Source organism: Meriones unguiculatus, chromosome 15, assembly GCF_030254825.1.
Source record: "Meriones unguiculatus strain TT.TT164.6M chromosome 15, Bangor_MerUng_6.1, whole genome shotgun sequence".
In the NCBI taxonomy this organism is placed as follows: Eukaryota; Metazoa; Chordata; class Mammalia; order Rodentia; family Muridae; genus Meriones; species Meriones unguiculatus.
This window is the reverse complement of record NC_083362.1, coordinates 77,826,894-77,854,759: the sequence shown is the minus strand read 5'-3', so window position 1 is coordinate 77,854,759 and position 27,866 is coordinate 77,826,894. Positions and strand designations below refer to the sequence as shown.

The following is a 27,866-nucleotide window of genomic DNA, read 5'->3' as shown; positions in this document are numbered from 1 at the left end:
TCCACTGAAGGTCTCCAGCCTTTAATTCATACAAGGACTCAAAGAACACACGTTACCCACTGGCACCAAGTGACAGGGAGCCTATGGAGGAAGGACACAGTAGCTTGGCCACTATCCTGGCTGCCCCGTGCAGCATAAGTGCCGCTGTCCCGACACCTAGGCACTCACATCCCAGAGCCCAGGTCTGCCTCCGGTCGTCCCTGCCCGAGTGGCACTAGCAGGGCTGTGGCAGGGTGGGTGTGCTCAGGACATGGGCCCAACAAACGCAGAGAATGCCCATCCTGGGACCTGACTACTGGGCAGACCTCGGTTCACTGGGCAGTAGACTCCTTAACCCAGTGACAAAAAGCAAAAAAAGCAGTAAGCAGCCTTTTCCAGGCCTTCTGCATATCAGGACCACTGTCTTCTTGGCTATAGCAGCTCAGCATCCCCAAGGCCCTGGAAGGGAAGAAGGAGCCTTGACAGCCATGGTAAGCCAGGTGCCCCCAGATTTCAAGGCCACAGGAGGATACCAGGACCCAAGTGGTGCCTGGACCTCTCCAGTGCTGTCAAGGAAGACTGGGATGCAGCACTCAGTGGACAAGGACACTGAGGGTCTGAATGTGCATGTCTGTAAAAGCCCTTGACTGCCAATGCTCCTCCAGCTCCTACAGAGCTGGCTGGGTCAGGAAGGGCCCCAGACATCTTCCTGACCTGCAGTGCCAGGTCCCACTGACCCTGAGCTGAAGTTTCACTAGCCACCCAGCATCCCCATGGCCAAGTGACCTTTCTAAGTGAGAGAGGGGCTAGATGTGGCTGGCTAGTCTCCTGAAGTGAGGTTCCTCATGTAGACCCCCAAGGCCAGTCTTTGTGAGCCCATGTGAGGGGTCAGAGCATACTCTCAAGCCGTGTGGCAGAGTTGAGCCTAGTGTGGCCATGCCAGCTGCCGCCTCACCTACATCACACTAGGGGAACCCCACAGTGGGTCTTCTCTGAGGACCACATTCACTGAGCTCCACAGTGACACAGGGTCTTGATCTCTGTGTGTGTGTGTGTGTATCCTGGCTGCAGAGCTGCTTCTGAGCAGAAGGTATCATGCAAATCATGAAGGCCCTGCCAGAGCCTGGACAGTGATATACTGGCGTCTCTCGCAGGCTTCCTGGGGAGCTGCGGGATGGGCCTCAAAATTTCTGACGTCTGTGGCCCACGGAGTCTTGTGGGGAGTCCTCAGTGGGAAGAGGCAGGAGAGGAAGGCACAGGCTCACTTGAGGTCTCCGGTGGGTTGTAGCTAACAGCCGCCCTTCAGGCTGGCCTCATGAGCTTCTGGGGTGGTGCAGGAAGGGAAGGGAGGAGTGTGCAGCCAGAAGTGCCCCTGAGGTCCCTGAAATACATGGCTTTTGGGGACACTGGCTTGCAGCTGACCTGATACAAAATTAAAAGCTAGGGTGACAGGCGCTGCCAGACCCAGGAGGCCAGGACCCCATGCACCCTGCCCCAGCACTCAGAGCTACTGTCTCCTTATCCTGCCCTCAGCCCCAAGGGCCAAGGGAATTAAATATTGTCTGTTGCATGTTTTGGCCAAGACAGTCCTTGGGGCTAGGGGGCAGTTACCGCCACCTGGGCCTGGCTGCTGCAAGGACCAAGGTGAAGAGGAAGAGCAAGAAGAAGCTGTGGGGCTCTGGGCAGCTGGCGGCTGAGGTCTTCTGCCCCTCCTGCTCTGACAGGCCAGGGAGGGCATGGGTCAAGGGGGTCCGGGAGCTGGAGCTCTTCTTGCCAACCCTCCGGCCACAGGTGTCGTCTGGGCATCCACCACCACTGCCCGAGCCACTGCCATCATCACCTGGGGAGGACAGAAGGCTGCAGTGGCTCCTCCTACCTGGGCACCTGAGTGCTGGGCGACACCGGGAGTCTAAGGCCTGCTGCACCCGAACTCCCTGGGTCTGCCTCCCGCAAGTCCCACCTGCTCCATGATAGCCAGACATCCTGGCTGGCCTTCAACTGTGCTACAAGGACATGAGGCCATTACGGCACCCATGAGGGCAGAGTGCAGAGGGCAAACCCCTGGCATAGGAGTCTGGAGAGGCCTTGTACCCTTCTTCTGAGCCGGGTAGATCCCTCCCCAGCCCACCCTAGCCCCAGTGAGCCTCACTGGCATCCTGGAAGTCCACATCGTTGCCACCATAGGCGCCTCGTAAACGGTTGGTCATGATCTTGAGCTGCATGATTTGCTGCCGGATGGTCATGTCAGGCTTGGTGATGTCCACTTCCACTTCAGGGTTGTTGATCTGGTTGGCCAGTCCGTCACCCATCACCTCAGGTAGGTACCTGCAACGGGGCAGTCAGAGCACAGTTCATTGCATTAGCTCTGGCAAAGGCGCCCAAGCATAGCACATGGCACCCCTACGATGCCCTGAGAGCCAGTGAACCTTAATGCATTGGTAACCCATGCAGGCACCATGGTATGGGGTATATGCTTGATGCTAGGAGCTGGTGTAGGTGTGTGACCCTCTAGTCAGCTTCCCATGCTCTAGGACATTCATGAAGAGGTGGCCAGCGGTGAGCACCTACCGGCCCTTGGACATTCCATTCCAGCAGCGGTCATCACTGGCAGAGCTCATGGCCATCTTCTCACTGCACAGTGTCCCTGGGAGGCTGATCCAGAAGTCCTGAATGTCTCGGAGCTGGGCCTTGGCCTCCGAGACCTGTTGGATGGCAGTCAGACCAGTGAGAAGCCTGGGGACAAAGCCTGCCTTTGTCCACTCCCACATAGATACGCTGTGGCCACTGAGATGGTTGAACTTACCAGCTTCTCCAGAGTACCTGTGGGGGTCTTCTCTTGCAGTGCCAGTTTTCCACGGCGACGCTTCTCCTCAGGCCCAGATCCATGGGGATTGACTTTGGGGTTTCCACAGCCCTGGATGACCTGGGGAGATACCAAAGGGGGTCTGGGCAGGATGGCAGGGTTTCTCTGGCCCAGGTAGGACCATATCTGCAATGGACCCTCCAGTGCCCATGGTGGGCCCGAGCCCTCACACACCTTGGCTGTGAGCGTGTCCTTGTTGTCCTGGAGGGCGTTGATGGCCTCCGCCAGCCACATGTGCACACTGCCAATAACATTCTCCGCACCCGACGGGCCCCAGAACTTGTCAGTGATGAGCACCATGGAGTCTGGCAGAGTTGTTAATACATATGCACATACATACATACATACATCACGTGCATGACACATGGTCTGGACAGTACCAGTCAGAGGTACTGGTCAGCAGAGGGTCAGGTGAGCTCACATTCAGACTGTATGAGCTTAACATGCCTGTGCAGCTCAGAGACCCCATTAAGAGTGGATACCCACACACAGCACATAGGTTTCCTGAACATCTGTTATCTTACCTAGGTCATGTCCAAATACATCCATGTTAGCTCATACAGGGGTTGAACATGCATGAATAGCTTCTGGCCCACCATGTGCCCACATAGGCTGGTGTGTGTGCATGAGGCCCTGGACACGTGAACCGTGTGTCTGCATGTGCATGCTTTCATGCAGCACAGATGTAACGGCATGCACACACTGGCCCACAGTGCCAACACATCTGTTGGATGAAAGATCAGCATATAACCCGCCCCTGCCAGCTAGGTACCAGTGCTGACATGTATGTGTGCTAACTTGCCCCATATCGACAGATGTACACAGTGATTCATACGTGTTAGTGTGTCTGTATGCCAGTGTGTGTACATGTAGGTACACCTGTGATTGGCAGGGAGACCCTGTGCACACCACACAGGCCCACTGAGTGCAGCATACAGGTATGCCAGACTGCGTGTGTTTTAAGTGTATGTACATGCAGTTGAGGCAGCTATTCCACCACATGCCTTGGGACAAGAAAATCTGTCCCTCTACCCCAAAACTCCACCCAGATCAGGCCCTCAAGCCTTTCATTTGGCTCATGCCAGGGACTACTGCCTTCCAGGACCCCTGTATGGTGCTCCCAAGGGCAGGCCAGACAGCCTGGGGGTAAAGCTCACCCAGGAGGTTCCTCCACTCAGCATCCAGGTCAGCCTGGTTGGCAAGGCAGCCTTTGAGCACATTTCGACAATAGTCGGGGCAGGGCCGGGCCCCAGGGACTCCCCGGCAGTGGGCACAGTAGACCAACTTCATGATGGCCCGAGAACATTCTGGGGCCAGAGGTACCTGGAGCATAAAAGCAGCCTGAGCCTGAAGTCCTCATGCACCTGGTCACAAGCTAGTCCCGAAGGAGCCCTGCTGTAAAGGGCCTCAGATGCAAGCAGGAGCGTCTGGGCTCTGCTCTAACTGGCCGAGGAGCTTTGCCTGGCTCAGGCCACCTCAGGTACACATTCCAGTGTCACAGTCCCACGAGACTGCTGTAACTAGTCTTCACTGCAGGTAAGAAACCGAGGCCTGGAGGTCGGGAGGTGACCTACTGCACCTAGCTAAGGATGGGGGCAGTTTAAAGCTGGTGCCCTCCCCAGGGGGGTCTGCCATGCGCTGCCCCATGCAGGGAGCTACCATGCTTGCCTGTGAGGCCTCAGCTTGCTCAAGGCCCAACTCTATCATTTTCTTGTTTCCTGAGCCCAGCAAGTCCAATGGCCTTCTCCATCCTGCCCACAGCTTCATTTGGCCAAGGACACAGGACTGGACAGCAGATGGCTTAGAATGGACTCACATCTGAAGACCCACTATGAGCAACTGATAATAGGCTCTAGCTGTGAAGCTCAGGGCCAGAAGGCTCAGTGAACAGGTGTGAGTGGGGGAGGCGGGGTTTACCAAGCACCTAGGCCATAGCGTGGGGGACTTCCAAGGGGCTGCTCGGAGTGCTGGGCAGCATGTGTACCTGAGCCACCTTCCGGACTACATCGCTGGCCACACCCAGACCCTGCACGAAGGAGCGTGCTGCCACGAAAGCACGGGTGGCCCGCAGGCGCAGTTCCCGTGGGGCGTCCCCAAAGGGCCGCAGTGCCTCCGCCTGCTTGCCCAGGCAGTCCAGGTAGTCGTCAGGCAGCAGCAGCTGGGGGTGCAGCTGCTTGAAGAGGCGCTCCAGCAGGCGCGCCCAGAACTCCGCCAGCGTCTCCTCCAGGTGCAGGTTGGCGCCGCGGTAGTAGAGGCGCAGCTCAGCATACAGGTCCCGGAAGGCCCGCGTGTTCTGCGTGTACAGGTCCCCAAAGGCCCCGGGGAAGGCATCCTGCAGGGTGCGCTCTGAGTCATTCAGCAGGCGCTGGAACTGGTCTGGGCACAGAAGAGAGGCATGGCAGCTTGAGAGGGCTCTTCTCTGTCAGTCTACTCATGGGCTTGGCAGGGAACCTGTTTATATGGTCAAAAAGCTGGGTACCACATTGTGGGGGGTTCCTCAGGCTCTTGGAGACCTCTCTCCTCACTAGGGGTGCAGAAGTCAGGAGGGTCCTCTCTGAGGTCATTGGTCCCTGTGGACTCTCCAGAAGACATTTCTGAGTTGGGCCTTAGAAACCATCAGAGGCTAAGATTCACTGATCCTGGGAGGGACTGTAGTGGAGGTGGTGGGAGAGGAACCAAAGTGACCCTTGCTTGCCTGCTAACTGCCCTGTCTCTCACCACCCCAGTGCTCTCAGTTGCCCCGAGCAACCCACCTCTTTCTGTTGCTCTCCAGCAAACCCACCCCCTGCACCCCAGTACCCCAGCACCCCAGCACCCCAGATGGGTACTTTCTGGTGAGGGTGGAAATGTGTGAGTTTGTACCGAAGATTCTAAGGTTAAGGGAAGTGTCACTTCACATCCCTGGGAGGGAGCCCCTGGTTTCGACATCTTTGGAAGTGAGACTCAGGGTCTGTGACTGCTCAGTTCCACCCTCCCACACCGAGTAACCAAGGAAGGCTTAGCAACAAGTATCAGAGTACGCAAAATGGTTAGGGGCTCTTGTATATTTCCAGCTGATGTTTTCCTGGGATGCCTGCTGGAATTGCTAAACCCTGACACTATGGGCTAGCTGTGTGTTAGACAGACTCAGCTGCTTTCCCTCTGCAGCTTTACAGTTCTGTTTTCCCAGCTCCCCCCCGCCCCCGCAGGGGCAGCCTTGCCTGGGTCCTGTATCCCTTTTGGAGACAGTGAACCTCCTTGCTTACACTTCCTAGGGGACTCTTCTAACCCCACAGTACCATACAGTCCCTGTTAAACATGCTGTCGCCATTTGGGCTTCTGTCCTTTGCACATATACAGTGAGGCTGCAGGAGGGGTTCATAAAAAAGTGATGCTAAAAGATAGCTAACCTGGTCTCTGGAAGCACACAGGAGGAGTCTTTCTACCCCTGGCCAAGAGGCAGCCACCTTAGGGCAGGTCCTGCACTCTTCCAGCCTTCAGCCTGAGCTCCCTGGCCAGGGGCTGGTAGCTGGGATAGTGGGCCTACCACAGGGACCCCAGAAGATGCAGGTGATACAGGCCAGCCCTCTGTAGGTCCTCAGGGGCACTCTACTTGTGACACAGAGGCACCCCAAGAACAGCAGCTCTTCTCTAAGGGCAGGCTCATTCTCCCTAGGGCTCTGACACTTGGGTTCATCGTTCCATTCAAGCTTGGCAAGAAGAGGAAAACCCTGCACTGACATTAAACATCCAAATCCTAGCCCCTGAGTCCTACCCCCACCCACCAGCCCCCACCTTCCAGCCCCTACTCACCATCAATGCCACGCAGCTGAGTGGCCAGTGTGGCCTGCAGGGCCCGGCTGCTGTCATGGAGAGCTGTCTCCAGCTCCACTCGGCTCTGGTTGGCCAGGTTCTCCTCCATCTCACTGGTGCAGCAGGTGTAGCCCTGGTGGCAGATGCGCAGATGCTCACCTGTAGGATGGAAACCAGTGGCATGAGGGGGGATGTGGCCTCTGACTGCCCAAGACATGGCTCAGCTCACTTTAGGAGCCCTTTGCAAAGGCAGAGAGAGAGACAAGGTAGGGCAAGTCGGCTCCCGTGGCTCTGACTTCCAGGTCCTCGGATAAGATTCAGGGATGCAGTACCACAGGCGTTCTTGAGTTATCAAGCGCTGAGCCTCAGAGCAGGAGGGCTGTGTGACATATCCCCCCCATCTCAGGCACACAAGCAGAGCCATATCAGGGCTCCCAAAGAGACAGCTCGGCCACCGCATGGATTGCTGACTTGGGTTGAAACCTGGCAGACAGGTGCCTCAGCTCAAGGGAGGAAGACAGAACCCAGCTTCTTCTTGGCCCCTCAGTCTCAGAGTCTACCTCGCTCCACAGCTGACTGCCAATAGACAGTGGAGTACCCAGTAAAGACAGTTCTGCAGTGCCAGTGACAGCACTCTGCAGGACCCTGGGTACCAGTCTGGGTGAAGAAAAACACGCTCTGTGCAGGCACTGGGTCCCAAACAGAGGCCACCCAATCCTGGCCTAAGGCTCTCACCCCGCTAGACATGTCCCTGGTCCCAGTGTTCTGGCTGAAGCTTCCCTCTCCAGTATCTATCCCGTGCTGCTGTGTGGAGGTGCCACTCCCGGTGGCACTGTGGCAGCACCACTCAAGACAATGCTGATTCCCACTTACAGACAGGGGGTTGCTCCGGCCCCACAATCAGCCGTGCAGTGTCCGGCACGGAGCCCTTACAGCACACTCAGCTCCTCCATACCTAACAGGGCCTCCTGCTATCAGAAGAAACTTCCAGTGGGAGGCGCTAACCCTCTGCTGAGGATACAGGGACACCAGGGGACCTGAGGTTTGGAGTTTAGGCTTTGTCCTAGTGTGGAACCGAGTTACCCAAGACCCACTGCCCCTGACCCCAGTCTGCCCCACTCCCTCTTCGCAGTCACATGGTTGTCTCTGAAGGGACAGACCCCACAGAAACTGGATGGGTCAGACAGAGGAGAGGTCGAGTTAGGGACCCAGCCTTAGGTGGAGGGTCTGGGAAGAGGGAAGTGTCAGCAGGGATTCTAGAAGCTTCCCTTAGCCTGGCATGCTGACCTTGATGTTATAACTGTAGGGCTTACACCAGAAAGCCAGTGAGATGCAGTTTCCAGAGCCTAGAGTAGGTGCAAGGGCTGGCCCCTGGGTGCCAAAAATAGTCTTGCCTTAGCCTTGATGGAAAGGTAGGAGAGGGATGAGAAAAGGATTCAAGGATGTCATGCTGAGAGCTGCCATCAGGAGTGGCCCCTGAGGGGAGCAAGAGGGAAGTGGACAGCATGTCAAGAAGTATGTGCGGGCTGGAAAGTACCACAGGATGTGATTGTGGTGTTGGGGGCAGAGGCCAGGTTTCTGTGACTCCTCGCCCACCTGAAGCCAGATGAAAGTGGAGATCCCAGCTTAAGGGATGATTCTGAGGTTGCATTTATCCTTAAGAGACATGATCACATCCTTGTCTCCTGTGCTTCAGGGTGGGCCTGTGTGTGGCCTCTGTGACTTTGACCTGACATGGAAGAAACATATCCCCTGGTGCCTGGAGCCTGCCTGGAGATGGAGGTGTTGGGGGGTGGGAGGTGTTAGGGGGCACCAGAGGGCAAGAAGGGCCTGGATAGGTGATAGCTCTCCATCCGTTTTCTAACTCCCCACCCTCCTGCAGCAGAACAACCTCTAGCTCTGCTCTCTCAGGCTTTAGGCTTGACTGTGATGCCCCCCTTCCTGCTTACTGAGGTAGGGGAGCTGTGCTTCATCCAGAACCCTGTGGGGAGTTTTGGCTGAGTCCCATCTGGTCTCAGGGTCCCCAGAGGCCCACCAGAGTAGGGCAGTGGCTGACAGTTGGTAGAAGAATAGAAGGAATTGTATTCTGATTCAAGGGTGCTTGGGAGAGTCCAGAAAAAAGGGTCAGAGATGGGAGGCACATGCTTACTGGCCCTCCCCCCCCTGCTCCCCTACCTTGTGTCCTCTGCCTCCTCCTCCTGCCCAGGGTACCTGCCCCTTACAGGAGTTGTAGATCCTGGGAGCCATCATGTTATCAAGCACCCAACCTCAAGAGGGGCTGGGTGGGGTCCAGACATGTGGGAGCTGCACGCCTGGGACCTTTCCGCTGGCCTGCATCTGTTCCAATCCCTTCCTTTTACAGCAGGGAGGGGTGAGCACAGGTTATCCGTCAGTAAGGAGGCCACCTGCCCAATAGGCACAGGGCTAAGCATAGGACCTGCCGTTGGCTCTGCTCCAGCTCATGGTCTGCTGTGCTGAGGTGATACAGGCCATGCCTTTCTCTGAGTAGGGGGACTTACAGGGTGACTACAACCTGAGGAGGGATCCTGGGAAGCATTGTAGAGGATCATCAGTCCCTGACTCCAGCAGTGAGCTGGGTGGGAACAGTCCTAAGGACGGAGGCTGCAGGTGTCAGTATGGGGTTCAGGAGACATCTTGGGCTCAGCTGTGACAGCAGTACTCAGAGCAAAGGCATGGGTGGCAGGCCGAAGATTTCAGGTAGAAAATGTGAGGATACACTGGCAGGATAGAGTTGGGCACGTCCTTGCTGGACCCTTCCGCTGTTCCCTCTCTCCTGATATCCTCCTCCATCTTGGTGGACCCAGTTATGACCCCTCCCCATACAGACAGGAGAACGAAGCTGAAACAGGAAGAAGTTAAGTAAGGACACACACTCAAGAAACAGGCACTTGCCCCACTCTCCATTGCAGGCTCTGGATGAGTGGGACTCGGGAGACTCGTTACCAGCCAGCCACTATTAACGCGTCCCATCCAATGGCTTCCCCTGCAGCCCTCTGGCTCTGCCTGGCCACCTCACCCAGCCAGCCCGGTGACCTGTGCTGTTCCAGTTGCCCCAGCACCGCCCCCGTCCCTCCCTCCCTCCTCGGACAAACACGGGAGTGAAGACACGGAGCCAGAGCCCGGCACCGGCCTGAGGGCCCCGGGCAGGCTGGGCCAGGCTGCCCGGAAGCCCATGCAGGGCAGAACTGCTTGTTGAGGGTCAAAGACAGGAGGCTTCTCTGCTGCCCGCTGAGCCCTAGACAGGAACTGCAGGTCAAACTGTAGGTGTTCAACATCAGAGCAGCAAAGGCTGGCTCTGCAAGGCTTCCACACTTCCAGAGAAGCACCTTCTCTCAGTTCAGTCGCTGGGGAAAGGTAATTTTCCACTCTAACGGGGTAAGCCCGCCAGCAGCTTCCTCTTTCTCAGCTCTGAAGGTGGGTGGGAACTGTAGTGTTGTCCCCATTGATCCCACCCATCTCTATCAACCAGAGTTGATTTCATTTTTCCAGCTCTCTCCATCATTGGTTTTTCGGGCACTGTCCTCCCCTGGGGTTCGTAGGCTTTATTTGGGGAAGGGGTTGTTTACTCATGGCCAGTTTCCCTCACCCTACCCCTTTTACTAAGCCTTGCCCCAAACCCAAAGCCTCCTACCCAGATTCCAAGGCTCCTGATTCTTGTGACATCCAGCATGGCATCCTGTCGCAGCAAACCCGTGGGCAGCAACCTCTTATATACCTCCTCCCAGATCGGGCTGCCTGCACCCCACCTCCCCCACTATTCTCCAGAGCAGACAGCAGCCTGTGGCATTCTGCCTTTCAGGGTCACACCCGCCTGCCACCTGCTGACAGCTGCAGAGTCTGCTCCTCCCTGACAGAGACAGCATCCCTCTTGGCCATTGGCAGTCACCCCAGGGCTTTAGTCGAGTCCAGCATCCTGAGGGCATTTCGGATGCTACCCACACACCTCTCTGACCTGGCCTCCCCTGACACCTCAGGGACCCAGTGCTCCGAAACCCATTCTCAAGAGACTGCAGAGTCATGCCACACCCCCTCCCCCCAAGCCCATCCCTCCAGAAGCTTCCTGTGCTCACAGAACTGAAAAGCCTGCTTCCCTCACCACCCCTAAAACACTCCAACAGCCTGCATGGCTCGGGCAGTGAAGGAATGTACAGAGGATAGCTCTCGGCACCAGAGTAGGCACAGCTACGAGAGCCGCACAGGCCGCCTTCTTCCCCACCCAGCTGCTGGCTCCTGGAGCAGGTCTTTCTGCTGACTGATGGGGGAAGCAAACCATCCCCCTGCTTCTGGTTCTTTCCAGTCCTAGAGGTGGAGGGTCTCCAGCGTGTGACAGATTGGTGGTGGCAAAAAGCCAAGAGAAAATGGCCCAGCTTTCCGAGGGACCACTCACTGCCCAGGCTCCAGGGGACTTCACTATTGCCTGCCCCATGTCCCCAACAAACCTGTCTAGTCCTGAGGGTCACACCTGCAGGAGGACATTTCAACCCCATCTCTGAAATTGATGAAGCACCAAGCACAGCCCTCCCCCTTCACTCCCCATCCTTCCCACCCTCCTGGATGCCTTCACGACCCCCAAGCCCCTGTCTCCATTTCACCCAAATGACAACATCACCAAGAAGAGCCTCCATCACGCACGGGGACCCCTAATTGGGGGGCATCGGCTGCTGGCACGCCTATGGGCTCCATGGGAGGGTCATCTCCAGACAGGCTAGGGTTCCTGCCAGCTGCCTCTCCAGCATCAGGCCAGGCCCAGGCGAACAAAAGCCTGGGCGACACCTGCAGCTCCCACCGCTGCCTCCTCCGCAACAGGGATGGTTCTGTGCAGCTGGAGCCAGCAAGCAGGATCTGCAGATGCTGGCGGCGCCTGCTCTGGCAGCGCAGTGAGGAGGGGGCGCTGGTGCAGTGGGCGCGGCTGGTGCGGAGTTCTGAGCTCTGCGGCAGGCAGAGGGGGGACTTGGAGGGGGCTGCGGCAAGCAGGAGATGGAGGGAGGAGAAGGAGGGAGATGTGATTGGCGGGGTAGGGGCTTGCCGCAGTGGGCGCGGCAGACAGGGAGGAAAGGGTGCTCTAAGGCTGCCGTGGGGGGTTGGGGCACGGAGAGGGGGATGGGTTCAGCAGAGAAAGGGGGCTTGCTGCAGGATGGGTGCTGCGGCAGCCAGTAGGGGTGCAAAGGGAGGGACAGGGTTAGGGAGGGGTAGCCAGGATGGTGCAGGACAACTTCAGGGAGATGGGGATGGGAGCGGGAGAGACATGAGTGGAAATCAGTGCTGGTGACCAAGCTCTTTGATGGGAAGGGGATGCGACACAGAGAGGCTGTGGTGGTGGTGGGGTACGGCTGTGGGAGAATGGGGCTGAAGATGAGAGGTGAAAATGTGGGGAGGGGGATGCAGACAGGAACGGTGATGGTGGCTAGCAGACTTAGCCTGGCACGGGCCAGGAGACACCCTCCTGGCCTTAGAACCCCCTTCCTGGATGGCTGCTCCAGCGGTGGTGTCCCCAGCTGGGGACGTACTCCAGATGGCAAGTGTGATTCCCGGTGCCGGTGAAGTGGCCAGAGCAGCAGGACTCGGCAGGAAAAGGCCAGGATGAGGCTGGGGCGCCAGCACGGCGTGCTTTGCAGCCCAGGGCAGCAGGAGTCTCCCTGGCGCACACAACTGAAGGAGGCCCCGGGATGAGTGCATCTCCCGCAGTAGGAGCCTTCACTGGTGTACCTCAGCCTCATCTCCCTGGAAACAGTAGGCGGCTGTGGACGCCTTCCCCCGTCCAGGCCTGCGGTGTTGTCCTCCATTTCTGAGGACCTGTGGATCAGGCCTCTTCTACCAGCCCCTGGCTGGGGTGGGGTGCAGTGGATGCTCTGGCTCATGGCCTTAGCAGGGTAGATACTCATGGGGAACTAGGGGTAGCTAGAGATGGCCATGGATGGTGACTTCCCTCCTGAGAGGGATAGCTAACTGCATTGAGGGGGTTCCTCTCCAGCAGAACACCAGCTCTCCACTGTTTTCTGGGCACTCAAAGGTCACCATAGTCTCCCAGTCCTAATACCCCTTGCCCCAAGGACCCTTCTCCATAGCCCCTGCCTCTAGTTCCCTGAGATGCTTCTCTCGGCCAAACTAGCCCCAAACTCCTCCCATGCCACTCTACGGTCCCTGGCCCTCCTGCCGATCATCTCCCCTTTCCAGCCTTTGATTGCACTTGGGGAAAACCACCTACTCACACTTCCTCCCTGAACTGTATAGGTCCCGTCAGCCTTCCTAGTCACACTGCTGCGGACACAGGAATCTGCTGGGTGAGCAGCTGTTCAACCAAGGGCTTTTGGAAGACTCTCCAAAGAAAGGGCTCTACCCTGAGACTCAAATGGCTGCCTTCTAAACTGCCTACTCTCCACCCAGGCCATCTAACCAGTGAATGCTGGGTAGGGGTGCCTCATATGGAAAAAGGTCCCACTGTGGCAAAAGGTTTTGGCCCAGTGTCCATAGCTTATGCTGTGTTCTTGGACACATTAGAGATGAGGAGGACCCTGCATTTATGTCTACCAAGACCCCGCCTTATGACTTGGCTGCAGGGGAAATCCCACTCAGAGCTTTCAGTGCTGCTTTGCCAACTCAGTGAACTGCAGCCCTGCCTTCCTGAGCAGTCCGTCCCCAGGTAAGGCGGGGATTCCAGTGGGATGTACATGAAACAGAGGTTCATGCCAGCCCCCCTGGGCTCCACACTGTCTTCTCATTTAGATAGACCACCAGCCCACTTCTGGGCCACAGGGCAGCTGAGGAGACCTAGAGGACAAACTGGTCCTGCTTCCTCAGATGTGTCCACATGGAATAAAGGCACATAGTACAGGCTCCACCTCAACCCTGTAAGGACCAAACTGGCAGAAGTGGTAAAGAGACGTCATAACCAGGATGGAGTCCAGGACAAAAACACAGGGCCACTGGTTGCCAGCCCAGCTGTTCCTACTGGCTTGGTAGCTCTCCTTCTGGACCATCCCACACCTTCCTGCAAGGCCTGCTCACCGTCCCCCCTTCCCAGGAAGCTCCACTTCCTTTTTTTCACCTCCCCCCAGCAGCCATGTCAGCTCTCATGTTAAAGCATGTATAAATACTAGAGGTAGGAGCACTTTTGCCCAGTGCAGACATTTCTGGAACAAGGCTACTGCCATAAACTAACACACACCTTCTTCCTCCAAGCAGGTACAAGAGGCGGGTCATTCAGCACACAAGGTTCCTGGTTAGATCACTTCCCATCTGACCGGCGGCATACAGCCAGCCAAATCCACATGCCCAAGGTCTCTGGCTGGGAATGGCCATGTAAGCAGTGCTGGCATCCCTAGATTCCCATCTCAGGGGAATTCCCGGGCAGAAGTCAAAGACTACAGCAGGAGTCAACATGCCCTGCTAAGAGGTGGCGGTCTGGACGGCTACCCTGGGCTGGGCTGCGTGGTCTGGACGGCTACCCTGGGCTGGGCTGCATGGTTTGGATGGCTACCCTAGGCTGGTGCCTAGACAGCACCTGTTTGCCCAGCCATGGCATGCCAGTGGCTTTCAGCTGTGGGTCCTACCCTTCCCCACAAGCACAATCAGAGCAGGGGGCAGGGAACTAGGGTGCCTGTTACACTTTATTTTTACATGCATTTGTATGTGTGTGCCACAGAGTATGCGTGGTCGGAGGATAACTTGCAGGAGCCTGTTCTCTCCTTTCCATTAGGTGGATCATCTCAGGTCACCAGCTTGGCAGCAAGTGCTCTTACTTCTGAGAGATGTCACCCCTCCACCAGTTACACATGAGTCCCAGATAAACAATTCATTCATTTTTCATATAAAAATTGGCTCAAAAGGATTGAAAGGGCAAATATGTGTTTGTATCAAACAGACACAGTATGCACAGACCCAAAAGGTAAAAACAGATGTTCGAATGGATAAACTGTAACTATAAAATGGAATATTGTTCTGCCTCAAAAAAGGAACTCTGACATGCTGTAAGATGGATATCATACTCAGTGAAAGAAGCCAAGTGCCGTCCCTACGGCTGTCAAAACCGTAGAGACAGGGACTGAAACTGTGCATGTGAGACGTGGGGGAGGAAGGGAGAGCGCGTCAGCTCGTTTTGACCTTCAACCTGACACGATCTAGGATCACCCTGGAAGAGAGCCCTAGTGAGGAACCAGCTGGACCGTGTTCTCCTGTGGGATCCAGTAGTGAGGAACCAGCTAGACCGTGTTCTCCTGTGGGATCCAGTAGTGAGGAACCAGACAGACCGTGTTCTCCTGTGGGAGCCAGTCCACTGTAGGCAGCACCACCCCCAGGCTAGACCTGACCTGGGACAGAGTGGAGAAAGCTACTAGGCAGCAAACAAGACGTCAGCACGGTGCCTTTGCTCTTCTCAGCTGTTACTGTGTATGTGCTGTGTTCAGGTGTCTCAGTTTCCTGCTTCTGATTTCCCTGCCATGACAGACTGGACATAGAAGTCAAACAAACGCATTCCTTCCCTAAGTTGCTTCCCATTAGGGTGTTTTTATAACAGCAACAAAATAAAACCAGCAGAGGGGGTTAGTGTTTAATGGGGACAGAGGTTTAGCGGTTAATAACACACCATGCTGGGAAGCCAGGCACTGTCTACCCACTGGCTGGGTTTCCTTTTCACAGCTGTGTCTTGCAGTCCTTGGTGGGTGCACTGGCTAGTTTTATGTCAACTTGACACAAGCCAGTCACCAAAAAGGAGGGCACCTCAATTGAGAAATGAGAAATGCCTCCATGAGATCCAGCTGTAAAGCATTTTCTTAATTAGTGATCACTGGGAGAGGGCCCATTGTGGATGGGGCCACCCCTGGGCTGGTGGTCCTGGTTGTGTAAGAAAGCAGGCTGAGCAAAGCCATGAGGGAGCAAGGCAGTAAGCAGCACCTCCATGGCCTCTGCATCAGCTCCTGCCTCCAGGCCCTGCCCTGCGTGAGTCCCTGCCTGACTTCCTTCAATGAACAACGACATAAGCAGAATAAACCCTTTCCTCTCTAACTTGCTTGTAGGTCCTGGAGTTTCTTTGCAGCAATAGAAACCCTAAGACATGGGGTGTGGCCTAAATGAAGTCACTGTCAACGATGGACATCCACCCACAAGCACACAGTTCAGAGGGGACGAGAGAGGTTCCTAGCGTGAAGTGACTCAGCCACATCAGATCCTGGGCCAATGCTGGGCTCGTTCCCCTGGCTCAGGCTTGGCTGGTGTTGAGAGACCTCTGGGGCTCTCATTTAGCTCAGCAGCAGTCCCAAGGACATAGTTGAGATGAACCCTTATTTGCAAAACCAGGGCTCAGTCGGCCTTGCTGGAGCCAGATGTCACCATGGCACTGGTCAGCAAAGTTTCTGTCTGGTCCTGGCCAGCCTTTCTGAGAATGAGGCCCCAGGCTGCTGGCAAGAGCCTGTTGGAGGGCCACCTTTCCTGTTACTAGTGACAAACTCAGAATCCATTCCATAAAGCCCCCTCCCAGCCTCAGCAAGCACTCCTGGGACTCCTACCCAGCAGAGTTTTGTCTTTGTCATTTGCATGGTCCCCAAGCCTCAAAGCTCCTTTGGGCTCTAGGGGCAGGTGGCGTCATGGGACCACTCCTTGCCTCCTCAACTCAGTTCTCAGGGATGCTCACATAGCTCTCTTCTGAGGTGGTGTCTTGGCCCCACTTTGTATGCACTCAGGCTTAGGTTCTTGCAGTGATTGCTAGCAGGCAGAGGGACACAGGGATCCGACGACACAGCTCTGTATGGGGCAGGCGGCTTGGACCCCTGGAGGTATACAGTTGAAAGAGGGAGCCAGCACTTCCCCAAGGGAGCAACTGCACTGTGTCAAGGCCGTGGGGATCCAGGAAAGAGAAGCTCTCATTGCTGGCTGCTGCCTGCACAGGCCTGGTAAGAAGCTGGACCTGTGTATTCCCAGTCCCCTCTCCTTGGCTTTCTCCCTAAGTCAGTTCCTGCTTTCCCACAGTGGCCTTGAGAGTGATTGCTGCCTGCCATCCACACAGCCCTGTCTCCACCACTGCTGTACCCTGGGGACACTGGCCTCCTTGCCACCCCTGGCTTTGTATGACAGGACCAGTGAGCAGTGGCTGAGCGGCTGACACAGCTTCAGGAAGGGGCACTGTGGGATGCTGGCTAGGGTCTCTCTTCTGCTGTGGGGACCTCCCTTCTCTGTGGCTCCTCAGCCTCCCTAGATGCTGGCCTTCTCTCTTTACTGAGGTTCTCTCACTCACAGCCTGCCTGGAGGAAACAGCACTGTGAGGGACACATCCCTGTTCCCCAGGGGCTCTTCTGAAGGGGGCACACACACACACAGAGGCACTGTGGTCCACCCTCAGTCACACAGCCAAGTGAGTACAGAGCTGGCCCTTGAGCCCGTACGGATTAGTGAGGTCCAACAGACCAGCCTTGGATTCTGAGAGGATGTTTCTCGGTTCTAGGATAATGGCCACTGAGTAGGTCACTTTCCTTAAGAAGTGGTTCTCAGCCAAGGGTGTGGCTTTCTCCAATGGCCCAGCCAAACATTCCTTCAGAGCCCAGTGTCACTGTGCCATTGCACACAGCACAAACAGCCAAAGAGCTCCCATCCACAAGCCTTCCTCCTGTCTTCACTCGGCATGGCTCAGATGTTATCACACTGACCCCAGACTGTCCACTCTGCCAAACAGAAGCTTGGAGGCCTGGGAACAGAACTTGGCTGTATCCCGACACCCAGAATGGACCGTGTCTTCCAGGGTAGCTCAGAGATCTATACTCCAAGGAGACACAGGCTAAGTTAGGCACCCTACCCTGGGTTCACAGAGCTGACTTCCAGCCCTCCCCTGCTTTGGAGACAGGCCACGGCATTCTCAGCCACTGGTGTAACCACACCCGTGTTGGTTAATATAGCACTTTGACAGGATTTAGAATCATGTAGAAGATAAACTTCTGGACATGTCTGCCAGCGTTTCTGGATGGGGTTGAAGTATGAAGACCCACCCGACCTGTGTTGTGCCATCTCCTGCGCCGCAGTCTTTGAATAAAAAGGGAGGTGTAGCTCAGCCATAGAACACTTGTCTAGCACACACAGGCTGATCCTGTTCTGCCTCATTTTATGTCATCCTGATACGAGTAAGTCATTTGGGAAAAAGGAACCTCAGTTCAGAAAATACTTCCATAAGAACAGCCTAGAGTCATGCCTTAATTAGTGACTGATGTGGGAGGGTCTAGCTCATTGTGGGTGATGTCACTCCTAAACTGAGTAAGCCTTGAGGAGCAAGCCAGTAAGCAGCACCCCTCCATGGCCTCTGCCTTAGCTCCTGCCTCCAGGTTCCTGCCCTGACTAATCTCTGCAAGAGTGACCTGGGGGTTGTAATTCAAAACAGCCTTTCCTTCCCAAGTTGTTTCATGCATTTAATCACAGCAACAACCTAAGGCAGATCCCCAGGGCTGCCAGTAAACAACCTGAAAAGGAGAAAGCAGGCTGAGCATCAGCCATTTACTACCTGCTTCTTCACGGTGGATACAATGTGACCAGCTGCCTCAAGCTCCTCCCACTGTGTCTTTCTATCCTCCTGGAATACACCTTTGAACTGTAAACCAAAGTAAGTTCTTTAAATTGCCTTGTTATTTTGTTGCAGCGGCAACAAAGTTGCTAATATACCCATCCTTCTTGCCCCATCTAGCCCCTATTCCTATGACTAGACCCTTCTCTGAGGCTCCATGTTCAGGGAAACCTGTCCCTTCCAGGCTAGTCACCAATGGCAGGCTCTTGCCAGGAGTTTCAGTTGTAACAGTGGGTGATCCCCACCCCAACCTCCCACCCTGTTGAAGGCTTGCTCATGTGGCTTCTTCCAGTCCCTTCTGCACGGCTTCTCTGGTTCTCTCATAGCAGGCTAGACTTTGCTACTCCAAAATTCTTGGCTTTGGCTATAAATCCTGGTGAGTTTTGTGGGAAATAGGCCGGCTCCTCTGGTTAATGAAAAGCTCTAAGTGCCCACCCAGTCCAAGGTGGGAGTCCCACAAGGTAACACAGAAGGCTGCGACCTTCATACTGCGACTGGATGAGCTTGATTGTATGCCAAGAGAAAGCCAGGGCTGCACAGGAGGACAGTACTCTGGGAGCCCTGGGCCTGTCCGGTGCAGCCTAGGGTTGGGCACCTGGGCAGGTGTGTGGCTGTCAGTCTCAGTGCTGACACTCCCACGCCCTCCTCATTTTCCAGCACATGCTTTTTCTCATGGTCCTGGGGACAAAACCCAGGACCTTGAATGTGCTAGGCCACACTTACAGCCCTCCTTGCACTTACTATTATAGTGTGTGTGTCCATGTAACGTGTACATGTGCAGTGTGCTCACAGAGGTCAGAGGGCAACTTTGTGCAGGAAGTTCTCTCCTTCCACTTTTACATAGGTTTTGGGGATCTCATGCAGCAAACACTCTTATCTGCTGAGCCCTCATGGCAGTCTCCCTGAACTCCCACAACCCTGTACTTTTAATACCTTCAAATGACCTGAGCAACATTTACTTGTGGGCCAATGAAGGCCCTGCTCAGAGGGAAACTGACACCCGCCTGCCTCCGCTGATCCTATCAGCTGCACAGCCTGGAGAGCGCTGTGTCTGCTGCCGTGTCTCAGCCCCAACAACACCACCCAGCACCCAGCAGGTGTTCCAGCAGTGTCCCTGGGGGTTTTAGAGGGCCTAGTGAGCCTCCCACACCTCTTCAGACTGGTGATCACACTCACTTCTCAGCCCAGCCCTCCCCGAGGCAGGCTCTCCTAGTCACAGACTGGCCCTGCCTGGGCAGGCTTGCCATGCAGCTGGGCTTGGGCTCCTTTCTGGGCCCCAGTGCCATCTGGTGGAGGCTGTCAGCTCCTCAGGACTGAGTTTACTTCTGAAGCAGGAAATGAGAGGACTGTGGGACACTCAGGCCTTCTCTTTCACCCGAGGAGCCAGCCTCTATTTCCCAGAAGACGCGGTAAACATTTGTCAGAATATTACGGTCACCTTTCCCCATGAGCACACTATGTGGTGAGACCTGGTAGCTGGTTTAATGTCCACTGGAGTTTCCAACTTGTGGTAGGTGTGCCACATTCTGGGCTTTCTGCTACAAAAGCGGCAAGTCCCAGGTCCTGCTTCCATCCTGGCTGGGAGTCAGTCTCTGCATCCACATTCCTGAACTCCTGAGTTCCACTTGTGCTCCTGTAAAGACCTCTGGCTTGCACTTCCCTGATCACTGCCTATTTGTTAGCCTTCCGGATCCAACCCCACTTCCTCTCCCCACCCCAAGTTCCCCATGACTTGTGGACCTACGTCCCACTCAAGTGCTTCTCCTGGTACTGCTGGTGTTTGTGGAAGATCCTACCAACTCCTGGGGTAGGAAGCACGTTAAACACGTCACCCAACAACTGCTACGAGCAGTGCGCTGCTGAAGGTCCAGGCAGCGGATCCTGGAGCATCAACTCACACATGCAGGGGTGTGCCCAGGGCATCTGACATGTGTCTACCAGCTCAGAGCTCTTGTATGCACACATGCTGGATGAGATGTGCCAACCTGGAGTCCTAGGATATCAGGATGTCCTGGGTACTGTTACAACAAGATGTGGGAGGGGCAGAGGTTAGAAGTGGTGAATTAGTAGGAATTTTGGTGACTTACTAAGAATTACAGTTTCGCACTAAGAGCTTCATCCTTAGTGCGAACTGTGTGGTCCAGTGTGTCCCGAGCTCCATGACAACTGCAGATGGGTAAACGCCTGAGCCAACCCTGGCAGCAGGTGACATCAGCTTTCTCCCCAGCGACTGGCAGATGGTCACAGGTGGGTGGGATGTATTCCCTGTAGTCCCCTCTGGTGGGCACTTGTGGCCACGATACTTGAGGACACACTCAGACGTCAGCACAGTTCACCATGGGGACCACAGGTAGCCACAGACAAATGAAGATGCCCCAGACACATCAGGAGGGAGGGCCACCCACAGATCACAGCCAGGGATATACTCAACAGCAGGCTTGGGTGTTTGGGAATCCCTCTGAAGGTGTTTCTGAGGCTGCAGTAAGCCAGGACAGCTTCCGGGGAGGTAGGCACCTCCTCAAGGCCTCATCGGTACCCTCCCATCCCACATCTGGTAGTGTCGTAACTCAAACACACCATCTTAACTATAGGCCGGTGAGTGTGGCTGAGACCCCGGACCGCTGGAGTTGGGAAGGTCTGGAAGCCCCAACTAAATTTATCATTAGCTCTTAAATGTGTTGACTCAGGGACTAAAGGTGGGGGGAGAGGGGAGCCTTCCAGTCTGGCCAGCTCTCTACTGTCCCTCAGGAGGAGGCAGGCCAGCTTGGCTCAGGTATCTGTGACTAGTGAAGGGCCAGCACTGACCTTAAGAAATCTACTTGGGTGTGGCTAGCTGAGGAACAGCCGAGCTTGTACCGCTGTCTCCTCAGCCAGCTAGCCAAGATGATGTGTCCTCACCTAGCCCCTGAGGATATGTACCATGTCCTCCTAATCTGATCCTTCCAGTGCTGGCCTCTGCTGTCTTAGCTCTCTGCCCCTTCTTGTACCTCAGGGAGTCTGTGGCTTAAGAACCAGATCTCCACCCTATGGTATCACGCCCTTGCAGGTTGGACACTATTTTCAGCACCTATGAGACAGGCCTACCTGAAGGTCTCCTGTGCTTCAAATAAGGCAGTGTGAGTGCCCAGGTTAGTACCATCAGCTGGTACTAACAGGCAATCGCCAAATCTGGGCTGTCACTTACTCAGAGTATAAATGGGAACTAGTTAGGGTAGCAGGCCTGGGACTGTGTATGCTAAGCAGGGCTCAGTACCAGGAGCTCAAGAGCATTTACCTCCTAGGCATCTTGCAAGGTTTCCTTTCTGAGCCCTTGCCTTGGCCAGGGGCCAAGTGAGCTCACGCCATCCACCTGTAATGGCCACATGAAGACCTAACAGGCTGACCTTTTGGCACTGGCTTCTAGGTTCAGTTCACAGAGGGCTTGCTCTTTCTGTTTTCCTCTGTCATGGCCTTGTCCTTCCCGGGGTTGGGGGGAGGTTGGGCAGATGGCCAGGGAGCAAGACTGACAGAGCCCCCAGGGGCTACCCTGTCACCTAGCCAAGTCCTCAGAATCTAGGGAGCATTCTGTACAAGTGAGCAGCGGCCTGTTTGGCTGGCCCTCGCCCCGGGGGAGGCAGCCTGCTTGGCGTGCTGTGGGGCTCTCCACCAGACCCAGTCTGTCTCACTCCTTGCTCCTTTACTTTCCTCCCAGAAGCTGTCTAAGGCCTGAGCCTCCCAGCTGGCTTGATTCTTCCGCTCACAAGTGGCCTGTCTGAGGTAAACTGGTGCCACTGGATACCAGCCAGGGGTCTTCAGGCTATGACCTCATTGCCCGACCACTCTGATTCTGTGACATACCACAGAGATGTGGCTAGCAGTTACAGTTCTGGCCACTGACAGAGCACTGTCAGGCCTATAATATCAACAAGAGAACCATGACCCATGTGGGAAGGGCAAGGAGCAGGCGGGAGAGGTGTGACTCTGAAACAGAGAGCCCAGGGTTTCTGCAGCCGGACAGAACATGCCGAACAAGTGCCGAGAATGAGATGTAGATACCATGGTGTCATCGCTGAGTTCCCAAAACTTGTATGTGCAAGTATGACTCTCGCACCCAAACTCAAGAATGCAATTTCATTAGTGTGTGAGGTCTCTGTAGACACTATTAAGAGCATACGAGAGGGCTCTAACCCAAACACAACTGGTGTCTTTCTAAGAAGTTTAGAGCTAGAGATATGGGAGCTTTGCAAAGGTGAAGGTGTGGGCTTACACGCCAGGGACACCAGCAAATCTCAGGATGCTGGGAGTGGCTGGGCTCGTGGTCTCCTACAGCTACAGGAAGGGAAGTCTCTGCCCGGGGCCTGGTCTCACCTCCCAGTACCCCAAACCATGAAGCAAATGAGCTAAATGTCTGCAGAGACATGTCTTCCTGTTTGCTGTGCTTTGGTACTGTGGCTCTGGGAAATGAAAATGCTGACAAATTCCAGCGCTGGTCCCCTACATTGCAAATAAGAAGAACTTAGAGTTTTCACCACGTGAATGGACCTAAGACCTGCTCAGGTGAGATTCAAAGCAGGAGTGTATATGCCTGTCAAGGAACGAGGGCACCAGTGGCAGGGTGGCCCTGGGTGAGCACAGGAGGGACTGGCCTAGGAGGCAGGGGTCACGTGACAGGGCAAGGAGAGGCCGGGGTGAAAAGTATGCTGAGGGCAGAGGCAGAAAAGGAGGTGAGGTTAGCTGGTTTCTAAGGGGTCACCAAGGATTCTTGTCATACAATGGAGTGGTAGTGTGTTCCCCTCACTTAAGAGATGCCTTGGTTGCCATGGAGGTGCTGCTGAAGAACAACTAAGAGATCTAGGCACCCTCGTCCTACCCAGAACAAAAGCCTTTTCATGGTGACAGGGTGGAGCTGAGCCCAGTGAAGAGAGGACCAACCATATCAACCAGGGGACTGTGCCTCAGCACTGCCATGCTGGAGGATTGAAGCAATCAGGCGCCTGCCCGGGCCTGCTCTCAAACGCCACCAAGAAAGGCTGCCATCAGGACAGAGCAAGGTGCTTGGGTTTGGGTAGGAGGCAACAGCTTGAAGCCACTACAGCATGTGGGCAGCATCCTACACCAGATGACCATGCCTACAGCCAGGTTAGGTCAGGGCTGGACAGAGGTTCTAAGTTCAGGGAGGTGTTTCAGCCTAGGTTCTGACATAGGAAAGACCCTGAAATCCACCCCCCCCACGAAGATAAGCTTGCCTTTCCCAGTCACCGACAATCTGAGGGTCTGTCCTTGGCTGACCAGAAGTGAGGCCGGGAGATCACTGTGCAAACTCTAGGTCACCTGCGTTATGTGCCTTGAGCCTGGGAAGAGCCATTCTGCTCTGTGCAGTATCCATTAGAATTACTTTATGCCCCAAGAAGAAGCCGAGGGCACAGAGCCAGAGTACAGAGAGCCGCTGTGAGGACCACCAGGCTTGCGTGGCAAAATCCTACTTGAGGTCTCCAAGCTGAGATGCCATGAAGCTTCCAGAGCACAGAATCTGGACAAGGAGGTCTGCTCTGGCTTCCCTGAGGTACAGATGCCAGCTCAGGCTTTGGGATCAGCCAGACAGTGCTCTAAGGAAGGTATATGGCGTTTTGGGCCTTGTCCTCTTCTGTCCAGTGGTTTCACATGGACCCCAAGTGCTCACGAGGGAGTTGTAAAAATGCCTCTTTGGAGTCCAGTTCACTACGAACACTCTCAGATGATGGACACCATCACCTGTGCAGCATGTGCTGACTCTACAGAAAGCCTCTGGAGCCTGAGAGAGGAAGTTTCCACGGAGAAGCAGGATGGCCTGTCCAGCAGGAGAGCCTAGTGCTACAGCAAGGACCTGGGCCATTGCATCACACAGATGGCCCTGCTGGAACACAGCTCCCTTGGGCACACAGAAACCCGGCCGTTGTGCCAGGGATGATGAAATTCTAGCTCCTAGCACCACCCCAGGGTAGTGAGGAGTAGTTAGGACCACCTTGGGCTTCATGCTGAGCAATACAGGGGGCATCTCTCCCTGGGAAGAATAGGGCCCACAGAAACTTTTGGTCCAGGGTGGGGAATGCCAGTGACTTCTGAGAGCCACAGATCTCAAGGATTCTGTTGGGTTCTGGAGAAAGTCAGACAACTCTTTCTAAGAGGTGGGAAGGGCACTCAGGCCTGGGACCTCACATTTAGAACTATTGTACAGAAGGCTAGAGCCCACATAGAGAACTGGAGTGCTGCTGGGGCTTAGTGGATACTCAACCTGGGGTTTTGGTATGAGGTGCCTACCCTGACTGCAGGCAGGAACATGGTTACTCAGTGGCCCAGAAGCTTGACAGTTCTAAGTTCTTCTGATGCCCAGCCCCCACAACTCCTGCAGAACCTCAGCAGGCACCTATCTTCTCAGGGGTTCCCATACTCCTTAGAAGAGAGCCTTCTTTGGAACTCCAGACAGGGGACTGTACGAAAGGGATCACTAGGAATTAGAGCTGCAGAGAGGACCGTGCCATTAGGGGCCACCAGAGGGCGCCTGGTCCTTGGAATCCAGGTCTGGTGGCATAGAACCAGACAGGACCCTGAGCTTGGCTGCCCCTTGGGCTGCTGCTATCCTGGGAGGTCACGCTGTTTCCCTCAGTCCACGTGCTAATACTCTCTCCAGTGCCCTGGGGCTTGTAGGTACTCTCCCACTCTAAGGGCTGTGATATGCCGCTCAAGGGGCTCCAGGGCAGTGTGACACTAGCTCTGTAGAGCACCGATAGGGATGGTGGAAGAACACAGGCCCCAGCCTTGCATGTCAATAAGTGGCGTGATCCTGAACTGGAAGACTGCTGTAATTCTGCAGGAGACCCATACACCCCAGCTGGACTGACAGTATCCACGGCCATCACAGACATCAAAGCATTTCACTTGTCTTGAGATCCTTACTCGTCCCACATCCCCCAACCCCAGGACAGTGAGAACGGGCTTCTCTGGAAGTGACACACCTCTGTTTCTTTATTTTGCCCTCTCAGTGCCCTTGCCACTGCCTACATTGCCAGTCCCTGCCTACATGGGCACAGTAGCTGTGGGTGGGTACAGGCTCAAGAAGGCGTTAAGATGGGGAGGCCTGGCCATGCCGAGGGGAGCTGGCTGCAGGCTGGAAGGCCTCAGGCGGGTATGTGTGGGGAGCTGGAGTCTGGCAGGGTTAAGAGAGCTACAAGAGCGTGTGGGTATAAGCTCTACACATGCACGTTAACGCGAGCAGGACACCGTGTGCTGCCAGGCACCCAGGTGGACAGTGCCCAGAGAAGTGCAGGGGTGGCCTGACAATGGCAGGGCTGTCCGAAGAGAAAGAGGCACAGAAAGGCCTGTACTGGGGGCATTTGAAGGGGAGATAGTCAAGAGACTCAGGCCAAGCAAGGTGTCTGTGGCTTCTGTCTCTCCCCAGAGAGAGGGGTTCCAGGGCCTGGCTACCTACTACCATTCCCACAAAAGGTAAGGCCACAGGCCATCCCCTCTGGGCGATACTCTTACTTCCCTCATTCAGAGTGTCTGTGGCACCAGTTGAGTTTGGCCTCTAGCCTGCAAGCCCCCTCAGTAGCAGAAGAACCCTACAATGGGAATTCCCTGCTCACCAGGGCCCCTGGCGCCGCATTTATCCAGGAAAGCCTGGGGCTGGAGGGGGGGGTGTCCTTCGGACATTGCATCGGCGCTCCAAGCTCATAAAGATTCGGTTCCCAGAGCTCCTGAGGCGGCAGGGAAGGGAAGGGAGGGGAAGGGCTGCTCTCAGCAGCTGCAGGGCCGAGACCGCCGCCAGGAGGGCCGCTCTTCTTACAAAGAGATGACAAGGCCCCTGGGCGGGATCCAAGACGCCGACCACCTGCAGCTGGGCTCACAGCTCCAGGCGGCCGGTCCGACCACGAGTGCGCCAGGGTCGGGGCGCTGGCGGGCACAAGTTGCTGGGCAGGAATCCCCGCGAGTCCTGGGGTCGCCCGAAGCGCACGGCGGCCTCACAATTCCTTGGAACCCAGGCTCGAAGGACAGGATCTGCCTACAAATCCCACTTTGGCCGCTCCTGCTGTGGACCCGCGTGAATTCTTAAGCAGAACCCTTGACGCCTGTGGGAGAGGTCCGCATAGAGAAGTTCCCAGCTCGCGGCCACCGGGATCTGCCTCCCAACAGAGCGACCCAAAGCTACCGCTTGCTTTGCTGCAAGGGCGGCAGGCACGCTGTCCCGGAGCTGGGACTGTTGCCCCCTCCCCGCCCCAGCACACTGGGCCAGGCTGGGGGTCGAAGACGCCCAAAGGGAGCGCATCGCGCTGGGGTCCAGTGGTTGTCCCTAGCCGGGCCAGAACAGCGCTGTGGGGAAGGGACTCCAGAGAGCCGTGCCTGGGAAGCAACAGAGCGGATCGGAGCTCGGAGGCGAGGGCCGCAGGGTACAGACCAGTTAAGGCGCAGGAGGCCACTCCAAGTCCCGGCGCCCGGGGCTAGCCGCGGCGCGGGTAGGGGACCAAGACAGACCTCTTAAGTGCTGGGGTCCGGTGGCCCCGGACGCAGCGCCCTTACTCACCCGAGATCTCTGCCTGGGGCACATCGCTCAGACTAAAGCCCTTGGCCCCGTAGATCTGGCGGACTTCGCTGCAGCTCCGGCTCTTGCTGGCGGGGTCCCCGCGGGCGCAGGCGAACAGCGCGGCGGCCGCGCACAGCAGCCCCCAGCCTCGGGCCCGGAGCTCCATGGCGGGGCCCGCGGCTCCCGGCCGCCCGCGCGCGCCTCTCTCGGTCCCGGCTGGCCCGTTCAGCCTAGTCTGCGAAGGGCAGAGCCAAGGTCCCAGCGCGCGGCTCGTGGTCCAGAGGCGGCGGCGGCCGAGGAGGCGGAGACAACAAAAGCCGGCTGCGGCTGCGGCGCGGGACGCGAGGCGCGAGGCGCGAGGTCCGGCCGCTCAGTCGGGCCGCCCAGAGCGCGGCGGGCGAACGCGCAGTCCCGGCTCGGCGCCTCCCCCGCCGCCCGCCCGGCCCCACGGCGGCCACGGAGAAGGGCAGGGAGGGGCGGGGAGCGCGGGCGGGAAGAGGGGAGCGTCCGGGCGGGGCGGGGCGGGGCGGGGCGCGGCTGGGGGCGCGCTCGGGGCGCACCAGGCGCTCCCTCGCTCTACGGAGGGGGAGGCGCGCAGGCCCTTGCAGTCCACGAGGTGTGCTTCATCGCTCGGGTGAGGCGGGAGCGGGGGAGAGCCTGAGTGCAAAGGCCGAGTCTGGGGTCCCCGAAGGCAGCCCCCCCACTAGCCCAGCGCCCAGGGCGGAGGCACCACCTGTGGGGGTGGGGGCAGGGGCGGGGCGGGGGGGGCGCAGTTGAGGCAGGGCTTTCCTCGCCGGACGTGACATCACGTCTTCCGCAGACCAATCAGGGGCTTCCCCGCCCCCAGCCGAATTCGGCACCTCTTTGCTCCTTGCCATCCTTTAAGGTACCGGGCTTGCTTTTTCAGCGCTGCCAGCCTTCAGTCCCGATCAGTCACTTCTCTGTTCACCTGCTCCCCCACAACAGCCTCTGCCTCCCCACGTCCTTTCTAGCAGTTCCTGCGCGGCTCCAGTTCTCGTCTGACGTGTTTTGGAGGAGGGTGAGGGGGCTGAAGGCGGGAACTGGCCAAAAAACTTAACCAGCTCAAATGACTTCAATTGTTGCAGATTGTCAGCGGGTGTTTCGTGACTCCTGAGGGG

The 27,866-nt window shown here is 56.4% G+C and overlaps 1 protein-coding gene across 4 annotated transcripts; it reads right to left on the bottom strand.

The window, feature by feature from the left end:
• Positions 1-5: 5 nt before the first annotated feature.
• Positions 6-27,199, bottom strand: Gpc1 (glypican 1). 4 transcript variants are annotated; one of them, XM_021632062.2, is made up of 9 exons: positions 26,728-27,199; positions 6,635-6,793; positions 4,827-5,218; positions 4,000-4,165; positions 3,017-3,147; positions 2,783-2,902; positions 2,548-2,681; positions 2,129-2,304; positions 6-1,819 (listed from the first exon to the last, which is right to left on the bottom strand). In XM_021632062.2, the coding sequence occupies exons 1-9, from the start codon at positions 26,891-26,893 to the stop codon at positions 1,587-1,589; spliced, it is 1,677 nt and encodes a 558-aa protein (XP_021487737.1). In that variant the 5' UTR covers positions 26,894-27,199; the 3' UTR covers positions 6-1,586. The 4 variants fall into 4 exon arrangements, with proteins under 4 accessions (XP_021487737.1, XP_060224860.1, XP_021487738.1 ...); XM_060368877.1 differs by lacking the exon at positions 26,728-27,199 and adding an exon at positions 11,288-11,432; XM_021632063.2 differs by lacking the exon at positions 26,728-27,199 and adding an exon at positions 11,265-11,399.
• Positions 27,200-27,866: the final 667 nt, after the last annotated feature.